The sequence below is a fragment of the Phyllobates terribilis genome, unplaced genomic scaffold (assembly GCF_046119375.1).
Source record: "Phyllobates terribilis strain yellow unplaced genomic scaffold, ASM4611937v1 Scaffold_5__5_contigs__length_657084704, whole genome shotgun sequence".
In the NCBI taxonomy this organism is placed as follows: Eukaryota; Metazoa; Chordata; class Amphibia; order Anura; family Dendrobatidae; genus Phyllobates; species Phyllobates terribilis.
In genome coordinates this window covers 452,426,642-452,452,690 of record NW_027362765.1, presented here as the reverse complement: position 1 = coordinate 452,452,690, position 26,049 = coordinate 452,426,642, and the positions used below count along the sequence as shown (strand labels likewise).

General features: G+C 41.6%; 1 protein-coding gene across 4 annotated transcripts in view; it reads left to right on the top strand.

Moving 5' to 3' along the window:
• Positions 1–26,049, top strand: part of NT5C2 (5'-nucleotidase, cytosolic II) — a 106,488-nt gene that overhangs the window by 70,764 nt on the left and 9,675 nt on the right. For all 4 annotated transcript variants that reach the window (XM_073685331.1, XM_073685330.1, XM_073685332.1 and 1 more), the window contains 11 exons: positions 3,787–3,878; positions 8,776–8,833; positions 8,989–9,082; positions 14,466–14,519; positions 14,750–14,833; positions 17,246–17,287; positions 18,559–18,666; positions 19,478–19,544; positions 20,221–20,391; positions 22,958–23,009; positions 25,087–25,147. In XM_073685331.1, coding sequence (XP_073541432.1) covers positions 3,787–3,878; positions 8,776–8,833; positions 8,989–9,082; positions 14,466–14,519; positions 14,750–14,833; positions 17,246–17,287; positions 18,559–18,666; positions 19,478–19,544; positions 20,221–20,391; positions 22,958–23,009; positions 25,087–25,147 — 883 coding nt within the window. The remainder of the gene's footprint in view (positions 1–3,786; positions 3,879–8,775; positions 8,834–8,988; positions 9,083–14,465; positions 14,520–14,749; positions 14,834–17,245; positions 17,288–18,558; positions 18,667–19,477; positions 19,545–20,220; positions 20,392–22,957; positions 23,010–25,086; positions 25,148–26,049) is intronic.

Genomic DNA, 26,049 nt, shown 5'->3' with positions numbered 1-26,049 from the left:
CTGCCCCAAACCATTAATATGGTTGTGTAGTAGCTCGCTCTCCTGCCTGATTGATGATGGCTTGTTTGCTCTGGTACATGGCCACTGACCTGCTAGTTAGTAAATACAGCGTGAGGCTGAGAAGGTAGCGGTGCATCATCACGCCCCGGTGCTCTTCAGACTCCACCTCAAAACGTGATTTCTCGCTCCTGGAGCAGTGCTGTGGGGTCATAAAGGGTCTGCAGGCTTATCTTTCAAAGGGATAAACAATCATACTTGTTTGAGGAATAAAAGTTTTAAAGTGGTTTTTCATCCTCCTGAACCTCTCTTCCAAGCAGATGATGTCTAGTCTCCACATCCATGTTTGCAGCTGTGACTTGTCAACCCATTGATGGCACCACTGCAACCAGTGATTGACTGCAGCAGTGACACACCCAGTTTACATGCCGTCACTGGTGGAGAGCAAATGTAGAGCAACGGGAGACTAGGGAAGAAGGGACAACAGGGAATTGGTAAAATGAGTATTTCTCCTTTTGTTATTTTATCATTGGCAGTTGTTTGAAAAAGCTGGAAAACCCCTTTACCTTGAGGAAAGCACGGCCCCCTATAGAGCTGCGGTGTCCCGACCTGGGACGTCACCGAACACATGCAGGGGTCACTAGTTGATCACCAGTAATCCGGTCTCTGCCTTGAGGAGCCCTGCAGTGATCACATCTTGCTTTTTTATGTGTAAATGCCACTAAACCTGTTCTATCCATCATTTCTTATATCCTTCTGTCACCCCTAAAGTGCTGTGCAGATCGTCTCAGGCGATTTTCTCACCATCTGCATTATTGCTGGGAGTGGATGGAGATAAATATCCCTCATTTAGCGTCATAGATGACATTTAGCATCACCGTTCTTCTTTATGGAAATTCTGTAAAATTAGATTTCTATATAAATTCCACCTCCTGCATCCACCCACTTGTTTCAAGCAGCAACCAAATGATGAGCCCTCACCTCCGCAGGCACTGAGGCTATCTGCAGCTTTTTATTGTTCTAGAGATTGTGATAGAAACACTGTTCAGTTTATGCTGATTTGTCGTAACCTTAGTGTTGTTGCTTGTGCCTTTTATACATTGCAACCATACAGGACACATATATAAGCTATGCAAATTAGCTCCCATCGAGAAGAAATCCACCAATCTCCCTAGCGCCACCTGGTGGAGGAAGCTGCCCTATAGTCAAATGTTTTAACCTTTTAAGAGTCCCGTCTGCAGACGGCTGCTTTGGCGTTTTGCCTCTTGTTGGTCGTGTGAATAGGGTATGGGTTGGCTGAGTGAATCAGATGTAGAGGGATATTATTTCCTTTTGCTCATTAAAGTTCGGACATTGACCAGTAGGGTAGCTACAACCTATAGGTGGCGCTATAAAGAGTGCTTTCTCTAATTTTGATAACCTTTTATTCCCCAGGCAGCTTTTGGCGGTCTCCACAAGAGAAACATTACCCCTCTATACCTAGTGATATTGCAGTTTTTGTAAAGGTTGATCAGCAATGTCAACACTCGCTACAATGAACCAAACAGATGTTGACTTTGATGTGGGCGCCAGTAAAGTGGTCCTTTGTCCTTTGCTCTACCTCCTGCGTCCATTGTTTGCTTTCTGTGTATGATCACAGATGTGGCCCCGTGGGCATCGCAGCGAGGCGTATGTTTTTTTGCAGTACATGGGTCCAGTCCTTCTATCGTTGTAACCTTTATTACACAGCAATGACCGTGCAGCTGCCACATAGGGAGCACAATGCTTCATTGTACAGTTACCTTGTGAAACCTGTGGCTGTTATGTTGTAATCCACCTCCATTACCAGGCCAGATCCTGTTACAGAGAGTTGTGCCAGACTCTCTTTTTGGCTCGGGACCCATTCTTGAAAATCAATAATTATATTCCGGTTTTTGATTTATTTAACAAAGTATGTCACCACAGTTTCATCTTCCGGGGAAATTAGATCAGACTCGTGTTATTTTAGATGTGGAATTGAAGTGGTTCGTAACCTAAAATTATGTTTTTAGAAAAGTCTTTTTTCTGAGAGGCAATGTAATGTTTCCCTCTCGGAGGCAGCCATGCTCGTGTTTGAGGAGATTGTGAACATTTGTCTGAAATATGATCTCTATCATCATAGATCAGAAAATTACCGATTTTATGCAAGTTTTTTAATTTGGTGGTGATTTCCATACCAAGGGGTTTTCTGGGCTTGAGCTAAATTCTGCAGTCACTGTCACTCCAGATTGGCGATTCCTGACAGTGTGCATTACGTTCACTGTCAGGATCCCCCTCGTTTTCCAGATGGAGCGGGCAATGCCCACTGTCAGGAATCCCCAATCTGCAGGCACATAAAGTGGCTGTAGAAAATTTCTCCATGAGCCCAGATATCCCCTTCAAATTTCTATGCCATTATTTATATTCAGATTAATAAATAATGCATTTTTTTACACTGACCTCTCTCAGCAAGCAGTAGAAATCACTTTATAATTGAAGGGGAGGGGGTATTTTCCTGTTACTGCAACTTAATAATGCTGGAGGCAGAGAAGATGGCATCCACCATTGATGATTGACACAGCTTGCCTCCTCCCCCTTCCTGCACAATGGCTGGCGGTTTGCTCAGGACGTTGAGCGTGTTCCCAACACTCTTCTATAGAAGTCATTTCAGTGCTGAGGTTTCTTAAACCGAGTCCGTTACCACCTATACTGTGTTGTAGAGGACTTGGCCCCTATAACAACCAAACTAGCGCCGTAACTGTTACTGGCACAGTGCTTGAGAAAATAACGTTTTATTCATATGCAAATGAGGAGGCTGCACCCTTGGCGTGGCTAAAAGTTTGGTGCACTGTTTCGCCTCCTCGTTTGCTTATTGGAGCCCTACCTCTGCTATTGATTGACAGCGCTCGCTTCTCAGAGCGAGCACAGTCTGCGTGCTGCCGGCGTGTGTGCTCATACTAGCACTGTACCTCACAAGAACAGTGTTAGTATGGTTGTTATTGAGGCGAAGTCTCCTGCAATACTATATATCCCATTTAAAGGGAATCTGTCAGCAGGTTTTTGCTGTGTAATCTGAAGGCAGCAGGAGATAGAGGCTGAAACACAGAATTCAGGGATATGTCACTTGTCAAAGTGAATTTTGCTGTTTACTAACTGTGAAGGATTTATCACTAAGAGATTTAACATTACTGAACTAGTCTGGTGACTAAGCAGCTCACTGTCTATGTACTTTGTACATACAAAGCCTGGTGTGGGCGGAGTTAGCTTTCTCAGCTCTGCTTCATGCTAAATCTAAAAGCTCTGATTGTGTGAGAACTGCTGCACCCAGTAATCTAAGTCGTACATCGCTGGATTCAGGGTCTCTTTGCCTACATCAGGCTGCTCTCAGATGAGGTAGCAAAAACCTGCTGACAGATTCCCTTTAAAATGCATTTTAGGGACTCGCTTTAAGTTCATGTGCCTACAACACCTTTTATGTTTGTTTAAGCAAATATAAAATATATTTTTATTTATGAAAAAAAATCCTAAAATCTTGCAGTTTTCACTTTGGCCACGAAGTTTCATACTTCCTGTTCTGCAGGGGACACTTCTCAGCAGTCATCACATTATCATTAAAGACTTGCGTATAGATAACACTGGGTCCACCATTAAAGGAAATCTGTCACTAGGTTTTTGCCGCCCAATCGAGAGCAGCGTTATGAATAGTCAGAAATTTGATTCTAGTGGCTAATAATTAAATAAAGGCAATTCATTCCATTTATGAAAACTAACTTCTGACTTTTTCTCCAACAGGCCGGAGACCAGGGAGCAGTACCCAAATAAATTTATCCAGAGAGATGACACAGATCGGTTCTACATCCTCAACACCTTGTTTAATCTACCAGGTACTGAGCATCTGACTACTTGTATCACCTTAACATAAAGGAATGGGGAAGCTGTCCAGGAGCTCACTCTTCCAGGTTCAGCAGCATTAATAACCATTTATTGGGGGTCTTTTAGACCTTTTGTTGGTCCTCCTAGCTGAAAAACAAATGGGACTTTCACTTATGCCATAAGCTCCCATGTCTCAATGACGTGTCCGAATGTTGCTAAAATTTGGAGGGTGGCTTAAAAATATAATGAAAACAGTGACTTGCAAAATGATTTGGGATCATGTAAGGGGCAGGAATAGCTGCAGAATTAGGAATAGTTTGTTCTGTTCAGTAACCAAGATCCTCGTGATGGACTGAGAAATTTGAGAATTTGGCTATCTTGTTTTTCCAGTATAGATGTAACAAGGTCTCTGTTGTGAAATCTGTGTCAGCATCTGTGTCTGTGAAAACACAGTTATATAATGGAGAGTGTCTGACCTAGATACTGTATCTCCTTCACTTTCACTGCAGTTTAATGTTCTGGGAACTCCAAAAAAAAAAAAAAAAAGAATTAAGAATTCAGGAACGTGCAATTCATAGATGTGTGTTATGGAAGCAAGGGTCCAAAACAGCAGCGCCCCGGCCAGGGAATTTTAGCACAGCGCTGGGCATTCCTCTGTTCAGACAGAAGCAGTAGTGTTGATTTATTTTAAGGGCTAGTGAGGATCTGAGGTGGAGACTCCACTAAACAGAAAACTAGGATATGCCAATGATTCTTATATCACTTACTGAGATAGGCATACATGGGGGGTCCTTTGAACTCCCAGAAACACTGTTTGGATGGCTGTTTGCTGTTCCTGGCATCCAGCTGAAAAGGACATTTGGGAGGAGTTATGACTATACACTGCTGTCAGCCAAACAGATTTACCGTATATTCCGGCGTATAAGACGACTTTTGAAGACTGAAAAATCTTCTGTCTAGTCTGGGGTCGTCTTATACGCCGGTAATGCTTTTGAACTTTCAGAAATTGACATGCGGGGATACTCTGGGGGTGTTAATAAGCTGCCGTGGCCGTATCCCTGCCATGTCGGAGTTAATATAAGGTGGAGGGAGTTAAAATACGGCGGCGGTAGGTCCAGACAGTCAGCGCTTCTGTGCTGAAACGGACACATCGCTGCGTATTCCCAGCTCCGGACACAGCGCAGGGCTTCTGTGCCGACAGCTTTCACTTGTCACAGAAGCGCTGCGCTGTGTCCGGAGCTGGGAAGTTCGCATCGCTTCTGTGACAATATATGAAAAGCCGGCAATTCAGCAGCGGCATAAGCTGGCACCCGACAATTTAGAATAGAAAGAATAGAGCTTCACACATAGATTAGATAGATAGAAACATGTCAGTCACATATATATGAAGTACAGTGACAGTGTTGCTTACTGTACTTGTCATTTAGTGTAAAGGATTTATTAAAACAAATATTAGTGTTTTCATGCACCGTCTCTTTAAAAAAGCCGGCCGGCAATTCAGCATCTGTACCCGACAATTTATAACAGAAAGATAGAGCATCACACATAGATTAGATAGATAGAAACATGTCAGTCACATATATAAGAAGTACAGTGACAGTGTTGGTTACTGTACTTGTCATTTAGTGTAAAGGATTTATTTTAAAAAATATTAGTGTTTTCGTGCATCGTCTCTTTAAAAAAGCCGGCCGGCAATTCAGCATCTGTACCCGACAATTTATAACAGACAGAATAGAGCATCACACATAGATTAGATAGATAGAAACATGTCAGTCACATATATATGAAGTACAGTGACAGTGCTGGTTACTGTACTTGTCATCTAGTGTTAAAATAACGGATTTATTTAAAAAAAAATTGGCGTGGGGTTCCCCTTAATTTTAGGCTCTAGCGGAGGTTAAGCAGACAGCTGGGGCAGATGTTTGAAGCCTGGGAAGGGGGTAATACCCACGGAGCTTCCCAGGCTACTAATATCAGCCCCCAGCTGAATACATAGCCTTTACTAGCTATTAAAATGGGGGACCCCCCAAAACAATGACGTGGGGTCCCCCCTAATTTAATAGCTAGCAAAAGCTAGGCAGACAGCTGGGGGCTGATATTAATAGCCCAGGAAGGGAGCCATGAATATTGGCCCCCTCCCAGGCTAGAAACACCAGCCGTCAGCCGCCCCAGAAATGGCGCATTCATAGGATGCGCCAATTCTGGCACTTAGCCTCGCTCTTCCACGCTGCCCTGGTGCGGTGGCAGGGGGTAATAGGGCTGGGGTTGATGTCAGCTTATAATGCCAGCTGACATCAAGCCCAGGTTAGTAATGGAGAGGCGTCTATAAGACACCCCCATTACTAACCCCATAGTAAAAGTTAAAAAAAACACAAACACCCAGAATAAAGTCCTTTAATTGAAATAAACACACAATTCTTTATTGTTCTAAATTAAACCATACTTACCATCACGCCCATTCCAGCTGAAGCCAACGATCTCCTGCAATAAAAGTAAAATAATAAAGCAACCTCATCCTTACCTTTCCATGGTTCCCACGACAGCTTCATCTCTGCTACATCGAGATGACAGGCTGGACCGCAGCAGAACGCTGCCATCCAGCCTGTCATCCCACAGACACTGAGAAGCGCAGGCATGCTTGCGCTCCTCAGTGTCTGGCTGTGACGGCATCCAGATGAGCCGACAATGAACTCAGCTCACCTCCTGGACGTCCGTCACTGACAGCGTGGGAAACTTCTACTGCGCATGCGGGGAGCAGGAGAATTTTCCCACGCTGTCAGTGACGTGCATGAGGTGAGCCGAGTTCATTGGACATGATCTCGGCTCATCTGGATGCCGTCACAGTCAGACACTGAGGAGCACAAGCATGCCTGCGCTTCTCAGTGTCTGCCGCATGGCAAGCTGAACGGCAGCGTTCTGCTGCGGTGCAGCCTGTCATGTGAATGTAGCAGAGCTGGACCGGTCCTGGGAACCATGGAGAGGTAAGGATGAGGTTGCTTTATTATTTTACTTTTATTGCAGGAGATCGTTGGCTTCAGCTGGAATGGGCGTGATGGTAAGTATGGTTTAATTTAGAACAATAAAGGATTGTGTCTTTATTTCAATTAAAGGACTTTATTCTGGGTGTTTGTGTTTTTTTTAATTACTTTACTAGAAATTCATGGCGGTCATGTCTAATATTGGCGTGACCCCATGAATTTCGGGCTTGGGGCCAGCTGATAATACCAAGCTGGCCCTAACCCCTTTATTACCCAGTGAGCCACCGCACCAGGGCCCTGGATGAGTTGGGTACAGCGCCAGAAGATGGCGCTTCTATGAACGCGCCATTTTCCGGGGTGGCTGCGGACTGCAATTTGCAGCGGGGGGGGGGGGAGGGGGCCAGAAAGCTTGGGCCTCCCTGCGCTGCAGATTCCAGCCCCCAGCTGCCTAGTTGTACCTGGCTGGACACAAAAATAGGGCGAAGCCCCACGTCTTTTTTTTTTTTTTTTTTTTTAAGTATTTCATGAAATAATTTAAAAAAAAAAAGGGCTTCCCTATATTGTTGTGTCCGGCCAGGTACAAATAGGCAGCTGGTGGTTGGGGGCAGCCCGTTCCTGCCTGCTGTACCTGGCTGGACACAAAAATATGGCGAAGCCCACGTCAACATTTTTGGGAAAAATTAATTACAAAATTAATAATAATTTAGGGACTGCATCTTTATTAACCCCTCAATTGTCATTTAGTCTTAAAATAAAGGATTTTTTAAAAAGAAAATTGGCGTGGGATCCACCATCATTATAGTCTCTAGTGGAGGTTAAGCAGACGGCTGGGGCAGATGTTTGAAGTCTGGGAAGGGGGTAATACCCACGGAGCTTCCCAGGCTACTAATATCAGCCCCCAGCTGAATACCTAGCCTTTACTAGCTATTAGAATGGGGGACCCCCCCAAAAAATGACGTGGGGTCCCCCCTATTTTAATATGTTTATGAGTGACAGTTTTCCTGCTATATACCTGCATGTCATAAGAATTTAAATTAAAAAAGGACCATGTTAAATTCAAATCTGTTTTTTTTAAATTTTTACCGGTGTTTGGTATGCGTTGGAAAAGGGGTAGTCTTATACGGTGAATATATCCTAAACTCTATATTTTAACAGGAAAGTAGGGGGGTCGTCTTATACACCAGGTCGTCTTATACGCCGGAATATACGGTAGTTGAGAACATTTCTCACAACACTGACTGGCTGACGACAGCTCTGTCTACTCCTCCAAAATGCAATATTCACATATAGTTTACAGCCTCAAAAAGAAGAATAGTATTAGGACTCTGGATCTGGAAGAAGCCCTGTTACTTTCTCAAAAAAATTTAGTTTGTAAACATATATAGATTTTTCCTCTGGAGCACAATATGTGAAACCTCTGCTTGCAGATCAACAGGATGTTTCTCCACAGTCGTCTTTGGTTCAAGCATGTCGCCCTTCACTTTAATCCATCCCAACCAGAACAGTGTGTAGCTGTGATTAGCAGTGTGTTTGAGATGGTGTGAAAGCACAGAGAAGACTGATGAAAAGCCTAGTTGACCCGCAGGCGGAGATTTCACATACTGCGCTCCAGAAGAAACAAATCTGAATATTTCTACAATAGAGTGACGCAGCGTAAAGCAGAAAAGAGTGACAGACTCAAGGATGTTTATAAAGTATTCAACGCAATTTTTTCTTTTTACCAAATGACAGCTCCACTATGAAGCAACCAACCGTTTTATTCTTCATGAGGTTCTTAAAGGTCATAAGACTTGTGTCTTATCCTGTAACACCTAAAATAATTCCTTGACTTATTTTGTAAAGGCAACGTCCTGATTCGCTTGAGCACATACGATAATGTTTTCCTGTATTGCTATGTGAAACGTAACTGTAGTATAATTCTTCCATCCAGAAACCTACCTGCTCGCTTGCCTGGTTGACTTCTTCACAAACTGTGACCGGTACACGAGGTGAGGACTCCTTTATGTAATATTATTTTATTTGCCTTTTTGAACCAGAATAACTTTATTCTAATTCTTCTTTTTCCTTGTGACTGTAATGTCCGCCGCTGCATTGATAGTTCATTTACTCATATATTATCTTGTCCATTTCTTTCATACTGCAGTTGTGAAAAGGGGTTTAAGGACGGAGATCTCTTCATGTCATTCCGCAGCATGTTCCAGGATGTCAGAGATGCTGTGGACTGGGTTCATTACAAGGTAGATCCTGATCTGTCACCCCATCCACAGACTATTATCTGCGTTATAGGTCTGCAATTACTTTTATTCCCCAAGAGATAACAATAACTGAGCAGCAGCTGTTCTTGGAACTATTCATTGTGCTGTTCCTCTGTTATTACTCTTGGAAAATGATGAATCGGTTGGTATTACAATTTGCAATGGGTTGTGTCTCTACCCAATGACATTGTTTAGTCAGTGCACATAGAATGGATTTGTAGGCAAACACTTTTTTGGCAGGTGATTTACTTAATCTTAGGTTATGTTCTCATTAGAACTTACAATCCTTTTGTCATGTTTTCCGTCACTTTTGGAGGCAAAAATGATGCAGTATTATTCTTGCTGTCAGAACACCACCCCCACAAACTTTGATAAGTATCCTCCTAGTTCCTGATAAGTATCCTCCTAGTTCCTGATAAGTATCCTCCTAGTTCCTGATAAGTATCCTCCTAGTTCCTGATAAGTATCCTCCTAGTTCCTGATAAGTATCCTCCTAGTTCCTGATAAGTATCCTCCTAGTTCCTGATAAGTATCCTCCTAGTTCCTGATAAGTATCCTCCTAGTTCCTGATAAGTATCCTCCTAGTTCCTGATAAGTATCCTCCTAGTTCCTGATAAGTATCCTCCTAGTTCCTGATAAGTATCCTCCTAGTTCCTGATAAGTATCCTCCTAGTTCCTGATAAGTATCCTCCTAGTTCCTGATAAGTATCCTCCTAGTTCCTGATGATAAGTATCCTCCTAGTTCCTGATGATAAGTATCCTCCTAGTTCCTGATGATAAGTATCCTCCTAGTTCCTGATGATAAGTATCCTCCTAGTTCCTGATGATAAGTATCCTCCTAGTTCCTGATGATAAGTATCCTCCTAGTTCCTGATGATAAGTATCCTCCTAGTTCCTGATGATAAGTATCCTCCTAGTTCCTGATGATAAGTATCCTCCTAGTTCCTGATGATAAGTATCCTCCTAGTTCCTGATGATAAGTATCCTCCTAGTTCCTGATGATAAGTATCCTCCTAGTTCCTGATGATAAGTATCCTCCTAGTTCCTGATGATAAGTATCCTCCTAGTTCCTGATGATAAGTATCCTCCTAGTTCCTGATGATAAGTATCCTCCTAGTTCCTGATGATAAGTATCCTCCTAGTTCCTGATGATAAGTATCCTCCTAGTTCCTGATGATAAGTATCCTCCTAGTTCCTGATGATAAGTATCCTCCTAGTTCCTGATGATAAGTATCCTCCTAGTTCCTGATGATAAGTATCCTCCTAGTTCCTGATGATAAGTATCCTCCTAGTTCCTGATGATAAGTATCCTCCTAGTTCCTGATGATAAGTATCCTCCTAGTTCCTGATGATAAGTATCCTCCTAGTTCCTGATGATAAGTATCCTCCTAGTTCCTGATGATAAGTATCCTCCTAGTTCCTGATGATAAGTATCCTCCTAGTTCCTGATGATAAGTATCCTCCTAGTTCCTGATGATAAGTATCCTCCTAGTTCCTGATGATAAGTATCCTCCTAGTTCCTGATGATAAGTATCCTCCTAGTTCCTGATGATAAGTATCCTCCTAGTTCCTGATGATAAGTATCCTCCTAGTTCCTGATGATAAGTATCCTCCTAGTTCCTGATGATAAGTATCCTCCTAGTTCCTGATGATAAGTATCCTCCTAGTTCCTGATGATAAGTATCCTCCTAGTTCCTGATGATAAGTATCCTCCTAGTTCCTGATGATAAGTATCCTCCTAGTTCCTGATGATAAGTATCCTCCTAGTTCCTGATGATAAGTATCCTCCTAGTTCCTGATGATAAGTATCCTCCTAGTTCCTGATGATAAGTATCCTCCTAGTTCCTGATGATAAGTATCCTCCTAGTTCCTGATGATAAGTATCCTCCTAGTTCCTGATGATAAGTATCCTCCTAGTTCCTGATGATAAGTATCCTCCTAGTTCCTGATGATAAGTATCCTCCTAGTTCCTGATGATAAGTATCCTCCTAGTTCCTGATGATAAGTATCCTCCTAGTTCCTGATGATAAGTATCCTCCTAGTTCCTGATGATAAGTATCCTCCTAGTTCCTGATGATAAGTATCCTCCTAGTTCCTGATGATAAGTATCCTCCTAGTTCCTGATGATAAGTATCCTCCTAGTTCCTGATGATAAGTATCCTCCTAGTTCCTGATGATAAGTATCCTCCTAGTTCCTGATGATAAGTATCCTCCTAGTTCCTGATGATAAGTATCCTCCTAGTTCCTGATGATAAGTATCCTCCTAGTTCCTGATGATAAGTATCCTCCTAGTTCCTGATGATAAGTATCCTCCTAGTTCCTGATGATAAGTATCCTCCTAGTTCCTGATGATAAGTATCCTCCTAGTTCCTGATGATAAGTATCCTCCTAGTTCCTGATGATAAGTATCCTCCTAGTTCCTGATGATAAGTATCCTCCTAGTTCCTGATGATAAGTATCCTCCTAGTTCCTGATGATAAGTATCCTCCTAGTTCCTGATGATAAGTATCCTCCTAGTTCCTGATGATAAGTATCCTCCTAGTTCCTGATGATAAGTATCCTCCTAGTTCCTGATGATAAGTATCCTCCTAGTTCCTGATGATAAGTATCCTCCTAGTTCCTGATGATAAGTATCCTCCTAGTTCCTGATGATAAGTATCCTCCTAGTTCCTGATGATAAGTATCCTCCTAGTTCCTGATGATAAGTATCCTCCTAGTTCCTGATGATAAGTATCCTCCTAGTTCCTGATGATAAGTATCCTCCTAGTTCCTGATGATAAGTATCCTCCTAGTTCCTGATGATAAGTATCCTCCTAGTTCCTGATGATAAGTATCCTCCTAGTTCCTGATGATAAGTATCCTCCTAGTTCCTGATGATAAGTATCCTCCTAGTTCCTGATGATAAGTATCCTCCTAGTTCCTGATGATAAGTATCCTCCTAGTTCCTGATGATAAGTATCCTCCTAGTTCCTGATGATAAGTATCCTCCTAGTTCCTGATGATAAGTATCCTCCTAGTTCCTGATGATAAGTATCCTCCTAGTTCCTGATGATAAGTATCCTCCTAGTTCCTGATGATAAGTATCCTCCTAGTTCCTGATGATAAGTATCCTCCTAGTTCCTGATGATAAGTATCCTCCTAGTTCCTGATGATAAGTATCCTCCTAGTTCCTGATGATAAGTATCCTCCTAGTTCCTGATGATAAGTATCCTCCTAGTTCCTGATGATAAGTATCCTCCTAGTTCCTGATGATAAGTATCCTCCTAGTTCCTGATGATAAGTATCCTCCTAGTTCCTGATGATAAGTATCCTCCTAGTTCCTGATGATAAGTATCCTCCTAGTTCCTGATGATAAGTATCCTCCTAGTTCCTGATGATAAGTATCCTCCTAGTTCCTGATGATAAGTATCCTCCTAGTTCCTGATGATAAGTATCCTCCTAGTTCCTGATGATAAGTATCCTCCTAGTTCCTGATGATAAGTATCCTCCTAGTTCCTGATGATAAGTATCCTCCTAGTTCCTGATGATAAGTATCCTCCTAGTTCCTGATGATAAGTATCCTCCTAGTTCCTGATGATAAGTATCCTCCTAGTTCCTGATGATAAGTATCCTCCTAGTTCCTGATGATAAGTATCCTCCTAGTTCCTGATGATAAGTATCCTCCTAGTTCCTGATGATAAGTATCCTCCTAGTTCCTGATGATAAGTATCCTCCTAGTTCCTGATGATAAGTATCCTCCTAGTTCCTGATGATAAGTATCCTCCTAGTTCCTGATGATAAGTATCCTCCTAGTTCCTGATGATAAGTATCCTCCTAGTTCCTGATGATAAGTATCCTCCTAGTTCCTGATGATAAGTATCCTCCTAGTTCCTGATGATAAGTATCCTCCTAGTTCCTGATGATAAGTATCCTCCTAGTTCCTGATGATAAGTATCCTCCTAGTTCCTGATGATAAGTATCCTCCTAGTTCCTGATGATAAGTATCCTCCTAGTTCCTGATGATAAGTATCCTCCTAGTTCCTGATGATAAGTATCCTCCTAGTTCCTGATGATAAGTATCCTCCTAGTTCCTGATGATAAGTATCCTCCTAGTTCCTGATGATAAGTATCCTCCTAGTTCCTGATGATAAGTATCCTCCTAGTTCCTGATGATAAGTATCCTCCTAGTTCCTGATGATAAGTATCCTCCTAGTTCCTGATGATAAGTATCCTCCTAGTTCCTGATGATAAGTATCCTCCTAGTTCCTGATGATAAGTATCCTCCTAGTTCCTGATGATAAGTATCCTCCTAGTTCCTGATGATAAGTATCCTCCTAGTTCCTGATGATAAGTATCCTCCTAGTTCCTGATGATAAGTATCCTCCTAGTTCCTGATGATAAGTATCCTCCTAGTTCCTGATGATAAGTATCCTCCTAGTTCCTGATGATAAGTATCCTCCTAGTTCCTGATGATAAGTATCCTCCTAGTTCCTGATGATAAGTATCCTCCTAGTTCCTGATGATAAGTATCCTCCTAGTTCCTGATGATAAGTATCCTCCTAGTTCCTGATGATAAGTATCCTCCTAGTTCCTGATGATAAGTATCCTCCTAGTTCCTGATGATAAGTATCCTCCTAGTTCCTGATGATAAGTATCCTCCTAGTTCCTGATGATAAGTATCCTCCTAGTTCCTGATGATAAGTATCCTCCTAGTTCCTGATGATAAGTATCCTCCTAGTTCCTGATGATAAGTATCCTCCTAGTTCCTGATGATAAGTATCCTCCTAGTTCCTGATGATAAGTATCCTCCTAGTTCCTGATGATAAGTATCCTCCTAGTTCCTGATGATAAGTATCCTCCTAGTTCCTGATGATAAGTATCCTCCTAGTTCCTGATGATAAGTATCCTCCTAGTTCCTGATGATAAGTATCCTCCTAGTTCCTGATAAATCGTCAGATGGGCCAGCGCGCCGGCTATAAAATTATTTTCCTAGTAGATTTTAATCTGAATCTGGCCATACACATTAGGTAATTGTTTGCCCGACAGCTACTCTCTCACAAGTGCACACTCCCATCTTGGCCGAGCGTGCACGTGTTCTGAATGGGGCGAAAGGAGTAAGAAGCTGCCAGACACCTCTCCATCTGCATATCTAACCTGAGAACAAAAGGATGGGGCATGTTGAAATCCAACTGCCTGATCCTTCTTTTTCCAAAGAAGCCCCATACACATTAGATGGTTTCTCCAAAATCAGCCAGTAATCTAATTAATATAATGGGCTGCTTAATTCTGCATTTATCAGCTCTGAAATTGTGAAACACAGACATTAATCATTAGCAGGGACCACCTGGCTGGCAGGAGACTTGATTTATGCGTCTTGCTTTCCCAGGGATCACTTAAGGAGAAGACGGTGGAGAATTTGCCAAAGTATGTTGTGAAAGATGTAAGTGCATATTTTCCCTTGGCCTTAAAAATAGACAATTCTTGGTGAAAGGAGAGACCTGGAATGAGGCAGTGACGTGGAAGAGAAGGTCACCTGATTTCATTTCCCCTGTTCTTTTTTTTGTTGAATTTAGCTTGAAAACATAAAGGTAATAGATTATTATTTTACTTTTTAGTTTTTTTTTTCTTTTACTTGATTTTTAGCCTTTACCATTTCTCTTCTCTTTCCAGCCTAAGCTGCCTCTCCTCCTGAGCCGCATGAATGAAGTGGGAAAGGTTTTTCTGGTTACAAACAGTGACTATAAATATACCCACGTAAGTGCTAATTAAACATTCGCATCACTTTACGTTGCCAGGATACCGGGAAGAGAGAGCGGTCCTCGCTGTGTGAGATGAATGCGGCGTATTAAAGGGCCAGGAGAAAGCAAAAGTGTCACAATAACATTAGTTATATTGCAATGGTGGGAACTAGAAATCTTCATTTGCCCTTCATTTATAAGGAAAAAACAGCAGTTTTGAATTTACTATTTTAACTTAAAAGAGGATGTGAAAACACAGTCCTAAACCCTTACTTTTGTCCATATGGTGTATATTGGGGGTATCGGGACTCGTCTTAAAGGGAATCTGTCAGCAGGGTTTTGCTATGTAATCAGAGGGCAGCAAGAGGTAAGGGTTAAAACACTGAATTCAACAAAGTGCCACTTATCAGGCTGTTTACTTACAATGAATGTTTTATCACAAGGACATTATCATTGCTGGGACTAACTGCCTCATGCCAAATTGTCCGACCACACCCCCTCCTGTGATAAGCAGTTCGCTGTCAATGGACCATGTGCATAGAGAGACTGGTGGGGGCGGGGTTAGCTGTGGTGGGAGCGGGGGCAGTTTTCTCAGCTCTGCCACATCTAAGAACTCTGATTGCGTCACAGCTGCTGCACCCAGTAAACCAAGTGATACATTGCTGGAATCGGGGTCTCTCTTCCTACATTTTGCTGCTTTCAGATGAGTTCGCAAAAACTTGGTGACAGATTCCCTTTAATCATTGAATTCAGCTTTTTCATTCAGGTGAATAACCTCCATCCCCTCGCCATGAAATCTGCCTTTATAGACATTTGTGAATCAATGACTCACTCTAAAGAGTTAACAGATACCCGACTGGTCCTATAATAGGACAAAACCATAGTAGGGATTTATTCACACGTGGCATTTTTGCAGCGTTTGCTCCCCATGTTTTTTCTGTAGGAACAATGCTACGTTTTACCGTACCAGCAAAATAAGTGATTTTTATAAAATCTCATTCACATCGTTGCGTTTTTTTTTATTTTTAAGAAATTCATGTAATTTTTTTCAGAGTTTTTGCATTTTTCATCCATTCAAAAAATGGGGAGGGGGTAACACAAGGCAAAGTGCATGTAAAAACGTGTTAAAAGACGTGCATATTGTACGCAGCATTTTTTCCTACCAATAATCTGTGGTTTTTGGAGAAGAAAAATCCGCAGCAAAGAAGTTACGTGTGAACGTAACCTTACACTGACGAAATAACATAACCTCGTAGAGGAAGTGATTTAAAACCTAAAAATAAACCCTGAAAGGCTAGCCCTACTTGATATCAGCCCCTCACTAACCGACCATTAACACTTATTCTTTATTATTTAATTTTAAAACCACACTATAACAAAACTAATTAATTCTTAATGGGGTGATATTAATACAAAATATGGTGAACCTATAAACTGCACAGTATGTGCTTTATTTAGGATATATTCCTGTAAACCATCACAACAATATAGTTACTTAGCAAACAGTGGGTGCGTTAAAGCAATAACGCACATTACAAATGTTCCCCCCAACATGTTTCACCAATTTGGCGGTGTCTTCAGGAGGTGGCATACCAGTATGCCCAAGTGCATTCAGCGTGGCAGAACTTTCCTCGCACCGCCATTTAATGCCCTCATTGATAACAGCCAAGGCTGTAAGTGCGGGGATTTATGCCCATGGCGCTGAATAAATCGAGATGTTTTGAAAATTTTGTTTCTATTTTTTTCTCCCCATCACTTGCATATCATTACCATGTCTACCCACGTCGTTTCCTCTTTGGGTGTTGCAATGTCAATGTTGAGCAGTGTAAATCACATGAATATAACACTTTACATTGGAATCTGATTACTTGGAAATTGAATTTCTCATTTCCACCGATGATGAAGGCAAGATTGTCACAGATGTTTGTAGGAAAGCGGCTTCTGTCACTTGCTGCATGCCTCCTCACAAGAGGTGCTGGATTTAAAGGGGTTTACCAATAGGAAAACCACCAGCGTCTCCTGCAAATAAAATAACTGTTTTTTACTTGCCTCTCTTCCATGATTTATACACATATGTGCTATGTACTCACCTGCACTTCATTATGAATGAAACCTGATGTCCTTATGATGCCAGGTTCTACAGTAACCGCCTGAGGAAGAAGGGAGGAGGCTGAAGTCAGAGGGTTTTCGCATCGTTAGACATAACATAGCTGGTGGCCAAATAAAACACATACAAAATCTCACCTTTATTGGGTAATCACATAAATTGTTACTGGATGCTGACAAAACTTTCTACCAAAAAACTCTCTGGTCATGGTGAGCTCAAAACAAATGCAAAAGGGTATAGTTGTAGTAGTGTTATAGCAGGAGCCCCCTATAATTTTTATCTATATATTAATGTTTGACTTTTTTTTTTTTTTTATTCTAGAAAATTATGACCTATTTGTTTGACTTCCAACATGGACCAAAGGTAAGTTCTGACTGTGTGCAGTCTATTCTCTGTATCTAGGAGCATGATACACCGGATCTGTCGTACATTATGAGCCTTTTGTTTGACTTTATATGTGACTACTGAGCAGCTCCGTGTATCCTGGTGATGGATCTGATCTAGTGGAGTACCAGATGTTTAATTCACATGCAGTTAGTGCCCCCTAGAGGCTGCATAGACTATCTATTTAACTCTTAGTTGGAAGGACGGACATTCATACTATGGTATAGTTTTGTTTTTTTTTCTTAACATTAATTATTAAGCTACTCCAACATTTTATAGCTGAATTCTTTATTTTTTTTTATAATAAACGACTGTTCCCAACAAATAGGATCCCACAGCCCCCATGTGCAGGTGTGAAGCGGCCGTCAGCTGCTGCGTTATCCAATAAAACCAATGCAGAGGTGGCTTCACTGGAGCATGGTTTTCTCCATTAATGTCTATGTGAACCAAGAAAAGAGCTGAGCTGTCAGTTCAGAATAGGATTCACATAGACCATTACAGACCTGTCTTTATTACAGGGTGTTTCTGCAATGCGGCCACAACGGACAGCACATTTAAGGCTGTATTTCTGCAATGCAGCCACAACGGACAGCACATTTAAGGCTGTATTTCTGCAGTGCAGCCACAACGGACAGCACATTTAAGGCTGTATTTCTGCAGTGCAGCCACAACGGACAGCACATTTAAGGCTGTATTTCTGCAGTGCAGCCACAACGGACAGCACATTTAAGGCTGTATTTCTGCAATGCAGCCACAACGGACAGCACATTTAAGGCTGTATTTCTGCAATGCAGCCACAACGGACAGCACATTTAAGGCTGTATTTCTGCAGTGCAGCCACAACGGACAGCACATTTAAGGCTGTATTTCTGCAGTGCAGCCACAACGGACAGCACATTTAAGGCTGTATTTCTGCAGTGCAGCCACAACGGACAGCACATTTAAGGCTGTATTTCTGCAGTGCAGCCACAACGGACAGCACATTTAAGGCTGTATTTCTGCAGTGCAGCCACAACGGACAGCACATTTAAGGCTGTATTTCTGCAATGCAGCCACAATAGACAGCACATTTAAGGCTGTATTTCTGCAATGCAGCCACAACAGACGGCACATATAAGCTCATGGTTAGGAGTGTAAATCTGCTTTGTGCTGAATGTGGTTTTTCTTCCAGGGTAAATTTGACGAGATGACTTTTGCTCATACTGAAAGTAACTAGTAGTAATTTATGTCTCTGGCTTCCTCTCATGCAGCCCGGGAGCCCACATCGACTTTGGCAGTCGTACTTTGACTTAATTTTAGTAGATGCAAGAAAGCCTTTATTTTTCGGGGAAGGAACTGTGCTGAGACAAGTGGATACTGTAAGTGCCTCTGTTGTTTTTCCTCTTTCTGTTTCCTATTACTTACACTAGATATGCTTATCTTCTTAAATCAACACTCACATTTGAGCATCTGCTACCCAAAAGAGAAGTAGAGAGCCTAGTGATTTGTAATGTATTGTTGGTAGCTCTGAGGAGGGTTGGAAAGGGTTTCCTATATAAACAGCGGATATCATCAAGAAGACCAAGACAAACTGGTCCACCAGGGTAGTGGATAATCCCGCCACTTTCTCGGTATCCCACCCACAGGCTGCACAAGGATTTCTCCCATTGCAATGCTAAGGATAAATTGTTCAGCAAATCCACGGCATTATGGTACTTAAATTGCATCAGTATTTCTACTGGGAAGGTCCGCAGAGCCCACTTATGAATCATATATGACCTGCACACTTAACAGTAACCCCAAAATTTAGGATATACGGATGGACGTGCACATGATTTATTTTGACTGACGATCAGCCCCCAGTCTGACCCTGCAACATTTATTAGATTTTTGGTAATTTGGAAGCACAGATGTAGCAAGAAAACAAACGATTATGGTGCACTAAGGTACTGCATTAATTGTGCAGCACAGTTCAGCCTGCTACGCTTACAGGGTAGCGCCCTTTTCCTATTTGTGACCTATCTGTATATGTGTTTTGTGTCTGGACTTTCCTGTATGACCATAGTTGGACTTTTTGAACCCATCATCCTTGCACATCAGAAAACATTACCATTATATTCTGCCTCTGTTCTGTGGGCTATGACTTAATGAAAGTGGTTTGAGAAGTTGAAATTTTCTTTTCATCCGCAGAACACTGGCAAGCTGAAGATTGGCACCTACACAGGACCATTACAGCATGGCATTGTCTATTCTGGAGGTATGATCCACATCGGCAGGACCATGTTGTCTTCCTGCCTAAATCAGCAGCATATAAATCCTTGAAGCTATAACAATACTTGGTGCCTTCCCAAAATGATGTATTAAAAACCAGTTCCCATCTTGTATCTCTTGTTGATCAGGGGGATCCACCTTTTAGAGCCCTTACTGATTTTAACAATGAGGATGCCTCAGTGCTGTGGCCCTTACACATCGGCTGCTCTGGGGGCCGTGCTGCAGGTTCCCTGCACTTCGGCTCCCCTGGGGGCCGTGCTGCAGGTTCCCTGCACAGCGGTGGCCAAGGTGATGCTGTGCCAGGAAAGCCTTGTGATGGAGCTGCAGTGCAGAATTGGTGCTGCGTCCTCTTCATTCTCACTGTTCAATTAGGGGTCCAACCTGTAGGACTCCCAAGGATACCAGGGAACTGCTTATCATATGTATATGGCATCACGTTCTTTGATAAGGGTACCTACATAAATTAATGCTTCATACATAATCATCGATATTAACAGCAATAAACTCTTGAAATAGATCACTCTGTTTGTAATGGCTCTATATAATATAGGAGTTTCACTCTGAACTGAAATAAATTAACTTTTTGATGATATTCTAATTTTGTGAGATGCACCTGTAATTTGGTTCGTGTCCCAATGCTCATGATTTCTTTCTCTCTTGAGGTTCCTCCGATATCGTGTGTGACCTGTTGGGAGCAAAAGGGAAAGACATACTGTATATTGGCGATCACATCTTTGGAGACATTCTGAAATCCAAGAAGCGTCAGGGCTGGAGAACATTTCTAGTCATTCCCGAGCTGGCCCAGGAGCTTCACGTCTGGACAGATAAAAGCTGTAAGGGACCTGAAGCCACAGTAAAGTAGTAATGGAGTAATATGTCCTCAGCTGGCCGTACTACTCTACAACATAAGCTGCAGAGCTTTCTATTAATTTTAAGCATCATTTAACTCAAGTTAATTTATCAGCTAATGCATCTGTAATGTAATCCAAGAGATTGTAGCGCAGGGAATATATGACAGCATTATATAGCCGGCAGTGGGGGTGGTGGCGTTTAGTTAACCCTATGTGTTTCTAGGGAAGCCAAGAATCCTAGCGTTTATAACATTCACAGTTTATATGCTTATTCCTGCATTTATTTGAGCACTTGTGGGGAAGGGGTAGAGCGTAGACAGAATAGCATGCTGTCTCTTATTACTTGCTCAGATATAGGGGAATATCTTGTTACTGGGAGACCAGTGAGTTTGATACAGGCCTTTATGGGAACAGAGCGGCCTTCTAATCTTGTCTCTGCGTGCTGACTCCATACATAGGGTAAGATGCAAGTCTCATGATGGAGGAAAGCAAGGTAATGGAAAGCCACAGAGTTTTCAGGTCTTAGTACTACATAGACACTCTGCATAGACACTCCGCATGCCACCATTAGGCTTCCTCATAATATGGCATGCAAGGGAACATGCCACCATCTTTTCCCTATGGATTCCAAACGAATCTTCCATATTTCACTCAATAAAATCCCTGAAAAGTCTGTGTGCCATATTACAGATCTGCACAACTCGAGTCTACGATATGGCAGCATGGATGATCCTTTATACGTATATAACTCTTATATCTGGATTGGTCTCAATGCCTTGTGCTGGCTGGACATTTAATGTCATTAAATCAGCGCAAAGCATCAGAAAGTTCCATCATTAATCCTAAATGCAATGGTGTTTATTTTTTTTACATATTGTATATAATTCCCCATTGTCTAAACTGCAGTTTAACCATTGCGGCCATGGTAAATACTATACTAATAGGGTTGGCTGATAGAGGGTGGTCCCCTGCTCGAGACCACCCTTTATGAGCCACTACTGCAATGTAGTTTTCCCTGGAGCGGGAGGTGAGATGTTGATCACAAAGGGATATGTCGGAGGAGTTAGAGCCAGACCAGTGGTGATTAGTACCAGCTTAGCTTCATTTCAAGGGGTTGTCCTAGTGGGAAAAAACACATGGCAATGCCTTTAAGGAGTTTGTGACAATGCCTTGATGATACACATATAGACATCATAGAATAGGAGTCCCAGTGTGCCCATCTAATCCAGAACGTGACCATGTACAGCATAATGTCTTCATGCAGAAACAACATGGAGTTTTCCTGCTTGGGTTGTGTTCACACGTAGCGACATAGCTTTGCAGCAAAACTGTAGAAAATCTTGTGGATTTTTTTTGCAGATTTGCTTGTATATTTGCCAAAATAAAACCTCCCCTGGCACACCTATGGTAATGGTGGCCTGGTTCCCCACTGGCCTGTGTTCTGGCAGACAAGACATTGGCACTGGCCCATGTTACCATGAGAGGTCCAGGGGAGCAGAGTATACAAACCTGTGACCAATCCACCACATAAATGATCATGCTGTGGATTTATTTGCTACCTTTTGTTTTCTGCTCTGGATTTTCCATCCGACAATCTGGACGGAAATGTAGCAGAAGTGCTGCAACATGTGAATTAAGCCTTACAGATGAAGCGCTCCTCCTCATAAAGGCGTGTATGTGTAGTATGAGCCTGTAGCCTTATCCACTCTGTATGCGTGTTGTGTCCGTCTGTGAGGAGGGGGCAGGCAGTGACATAGTGAATATATCTCTGCATATTGGTTACCGTCAGAAGATGAGCCCTGCCGGAGAAGTGCAGGGTGAGGGTTAAAATCTTTATATTGTACAGGACATGTTTTCATGTCACCCAGAGGAACTTTAACCCTACATAGGATTGCAGCATCACTTGTGCATGAGGTGCCTCGTCAAGAGTCCACCACCTTTTTTGCTGAATGCCAAAAGTAAGATTTATTTTTTTCCCCCCTTAATCCTACTCGAGTGCTGCTTTTAAATAAAATGTATCTTTTACCAGTATATATTTAAATACGCACATGTACGGTGTCTTTTCTTCTCGCTCTTTGGTTCTCGAATCCACTTTTCTATGTTGTTTCTCACCCTGCTTTGTTTCCTCCTCATCATGGCTGTTCCCTGACGTGTCCTCAGTCCTCACATCATGAGTTTCGCCTGACACGGCTTCATGTGCTCCCTAACGGGCGGCATGTCCAGTCCAGCTTGCCATTCCTCCTTGGCCACCAGAGGGAGCTGCTGCCTGAGCAGTAGACCCTGTGGTGGCTGATCGGGATCGATCCAGACTGTGCTTGTGCTGAATAGGGCAGTTTGTCTCCCCTCGTAATGTCTCACGTTTGGGTGTCTCTAGTGTTTCTATCTTTCATGGCCTTAGTAAGCTCTCGCTTTGGTGTTCTTATTACTTTCCGCCGCCTCTTCTTCTTTTTTCGTGTTTGCTTGTAATAGACACCATTTTTCTGTTTAGTTTCCGTTGATTACTTATGTCGTGTGCTTCATATGCTCCTGTTATTTTTATTTGATTTAGCCCTTTTTGAAGAGCTCCAGAGCTTGGACATCTTTCTAGCAGAACTGTATAAGTAAGTAACGTGGGGTGGAAATGGATATGCCATCAGTTATTGCCAATATTGGCGTTTCCAACAGCCGAGTTGTTGTAACTTCATCTGTAAAATGTGAATATAAATAGATATATATAAATAGATAGATAGATAGAGATATATATATATATATATATATATATATATATATATATATATATATATATATATATATATATATATATATATATATATATATATATATATATATATATATATCTCTCTATCTATATATATATATATATCTCTATATATATATATATATATATATATATATATATATATATATATATATATATATCTCTCTATCTCTATATATATCTCTATATATATATATATATATCTCTATATCTCTATCTATCTATATATATATATATATATATATATATATATATATATATATATATATATATATATCTCTTTATGGTGCCTAAACCGGATGCATTAAAGTAACAGGAAAAACACACTCAACACTAATAACAGTGCAACAGAATGAACTAAGTGCCACCTTAGTTCAAATAGAGTGACAAAATTTCCATAATAAAATTAAATCTTTTTATTGAATACATTTAAAAATACACACATGTATGTAATAATGACCTATAGCAAGGAATATCATAGAAAATGAATGATGGGTCTTAAATAAATGAACACCTGAGCCATATGAAAGTACAGAAAATAGTATGACAGTGTATATACCTCACTAGACTAAGGTAAATAGGTCCGTTCTGGTTTCCATAATAAAGTCAAATGCCAAGTGCCACCAGGTATAAATAAGGACCAAAAAATGCTCAAAGTATACTAAATATCAGAAAGAACTCACAGCCTATGTGAACTGGAAGGCCCAGCAAACGGCATAACGAAGATGAATTAGCATACTTAGCTCAATGTGGATCCATCAGGCAAGCTCCCCAACGTACGTTTCGCCTATCTTCATTAGGAGGCGTTGCGATCACTTAGTTCCTTCTGTTGCAAAATGTGAACATCGCATTAATATTTAGTACTTTAGTACTTTTACTTTCTACTTTAGAGTATCTGCACTTTTAAAAAAATCTTTTATGGTGTCCTAGAGATTTGTCAGGAGCTCTGCGGTCTCTTCTCATTAGCTGTAGGTGGACTGTCTTCGGTCTTGGAGAGGAGCAGCGCTCAGCTCCTCCATTTTAGTGATCGATGAGGATCTTGGCCTCCACTGATCAAAATTTCAGACATGTCTATAGGTTGTTTTCACTACAAAAAGAGTTGACGTATTGATAGAAAATGCCATCATCTACCAATTATTTAGGGTCCATCTGTTGGAACCCCCCTGTTATCTTCAAAATCGAGATGCTACTTTACTGGTTGGCTTCTTGCATAGAAAATCTCCCGTTCACCCACTGTGCAAGGAAAGTGTGCACAGTCCTATTAGCTTGGATGGAGCTTTGTTGCAGTTGTGAACAGGAACAGTGGTGGGCAGTGAAATGGCCAAAGAGGAAATCTGCCCGTCGGTTAAGGAGAAGTAGCTGAATTGAAGGGTCTGTTCAGAGCCTCCGTCACAGGTTCAGGGAAAAATAATGTGTAGAATAGAGCAGCGTGCCATGACCATGCCAGACAGGTCCTTTCCTTGGATCTGGTACTGTTGTCATTTTTGCTGTTTTACTCTTGTGACAATTGAAATGTCAATGTGAACAGAGCCATAGAGAAGATGAAATGTTTGGGATCAGCATTTTCCATTAATTCACTCTGAATCAAAGGGACAGAACTGAGTGATGCGCTGTGATCGGCTCCCCCTGTATAAGTAGGTCTGAGGCTGACCTGTCCTTTCCAAGGAGCACAGCAGTGATTGGGGATGGTCACAGCACCATTACCCACTATGATTAAAAACCTCTGTTGGGTCACGATCACATGTCAGAAATGTTATCAAAGGGTAATAACGCTTTAATTCCTGCCCCCAGACCAGACGTGGCAGGCTCTGTAATGCTCCTGGAGTTCTTGTATGTTTGCGATGTGTCCTTCTTATTTTATATTTCACACTTTGTGTTCTGTAGGAACATTTCACTAAGGTTTCACCCTTTACTTACAGGCACTTGGACAGTAGCAGCAATGAGAGGCCTGACATCAGCTCCATCCAGAGGAGAATTAAGGTATATCGTGACGTTTTCTTTCCAGTCAATGTTATATCTGCTCCCTGCACCTGCTATACGCCTGCTGATATATACTAACCATTCAGCTATCTAGGGGCACATTTTACCTTACACAGCGTGTGTTTTTTTTCCCCGTATCATAAAGGACCCTAGCGCATTACATAGGTTGAAAAAAAAAATAAGATTTGAGTCAATCGACTTAAACCTTTCTTCACCAGTTATATATTCTCTATCTCTACATATTTATAACCCACAATGCCATTTATTGTGAGAAAAGCATCCGGCCCTTTTTAAAAGCTGTTAGTGTCTGCCATTACTATCTCTTGCAGTTGGGATTTCACAGTCTGACTGCTCTGACTGTAAAGAACCCTTTCCTGTTTAGCTGCCGGAATCGCCTTTCCTCCACCTGTAATGAGTGCCCCCTGGTCCTTAGTATAGTCTTTGAAAGGAATAAGTCATGAGCCAGTCCTTTGTACTGACCACACATATATTTATACATGTAAATGAGATCTCCTCTGAGACGTCTTTTTTCTAAGCTAAACAAGCCCAACTTTTCCAACCTCTCATCATATGAGAGGCCTCCATCCCTTGTAATAATCTAGTTGCCGCCTTTGAACTGCCTCTAACTTCTGAATATCCTTTTTAAAATGTGGAAAAAACTGGATCCCATATTAGTTATGTGGTCTTTTAGAGGGGTAATAATACATTAGGATCACAGGATGTTTTTTTTTTTTTTTTTAATAATACACCACAAAATCTTGTTTGCTTTTGCAGTTGCTGCCTGACATTGAGTACTGCTGCTCAGCTTACTTGTAACCAGAATACCTAAATCCTTCTCCTGTTCTATAGTCCCAAGTTTACCGCTATTTAATGTATATGCAGCAATAGGATTACTCCGTCCT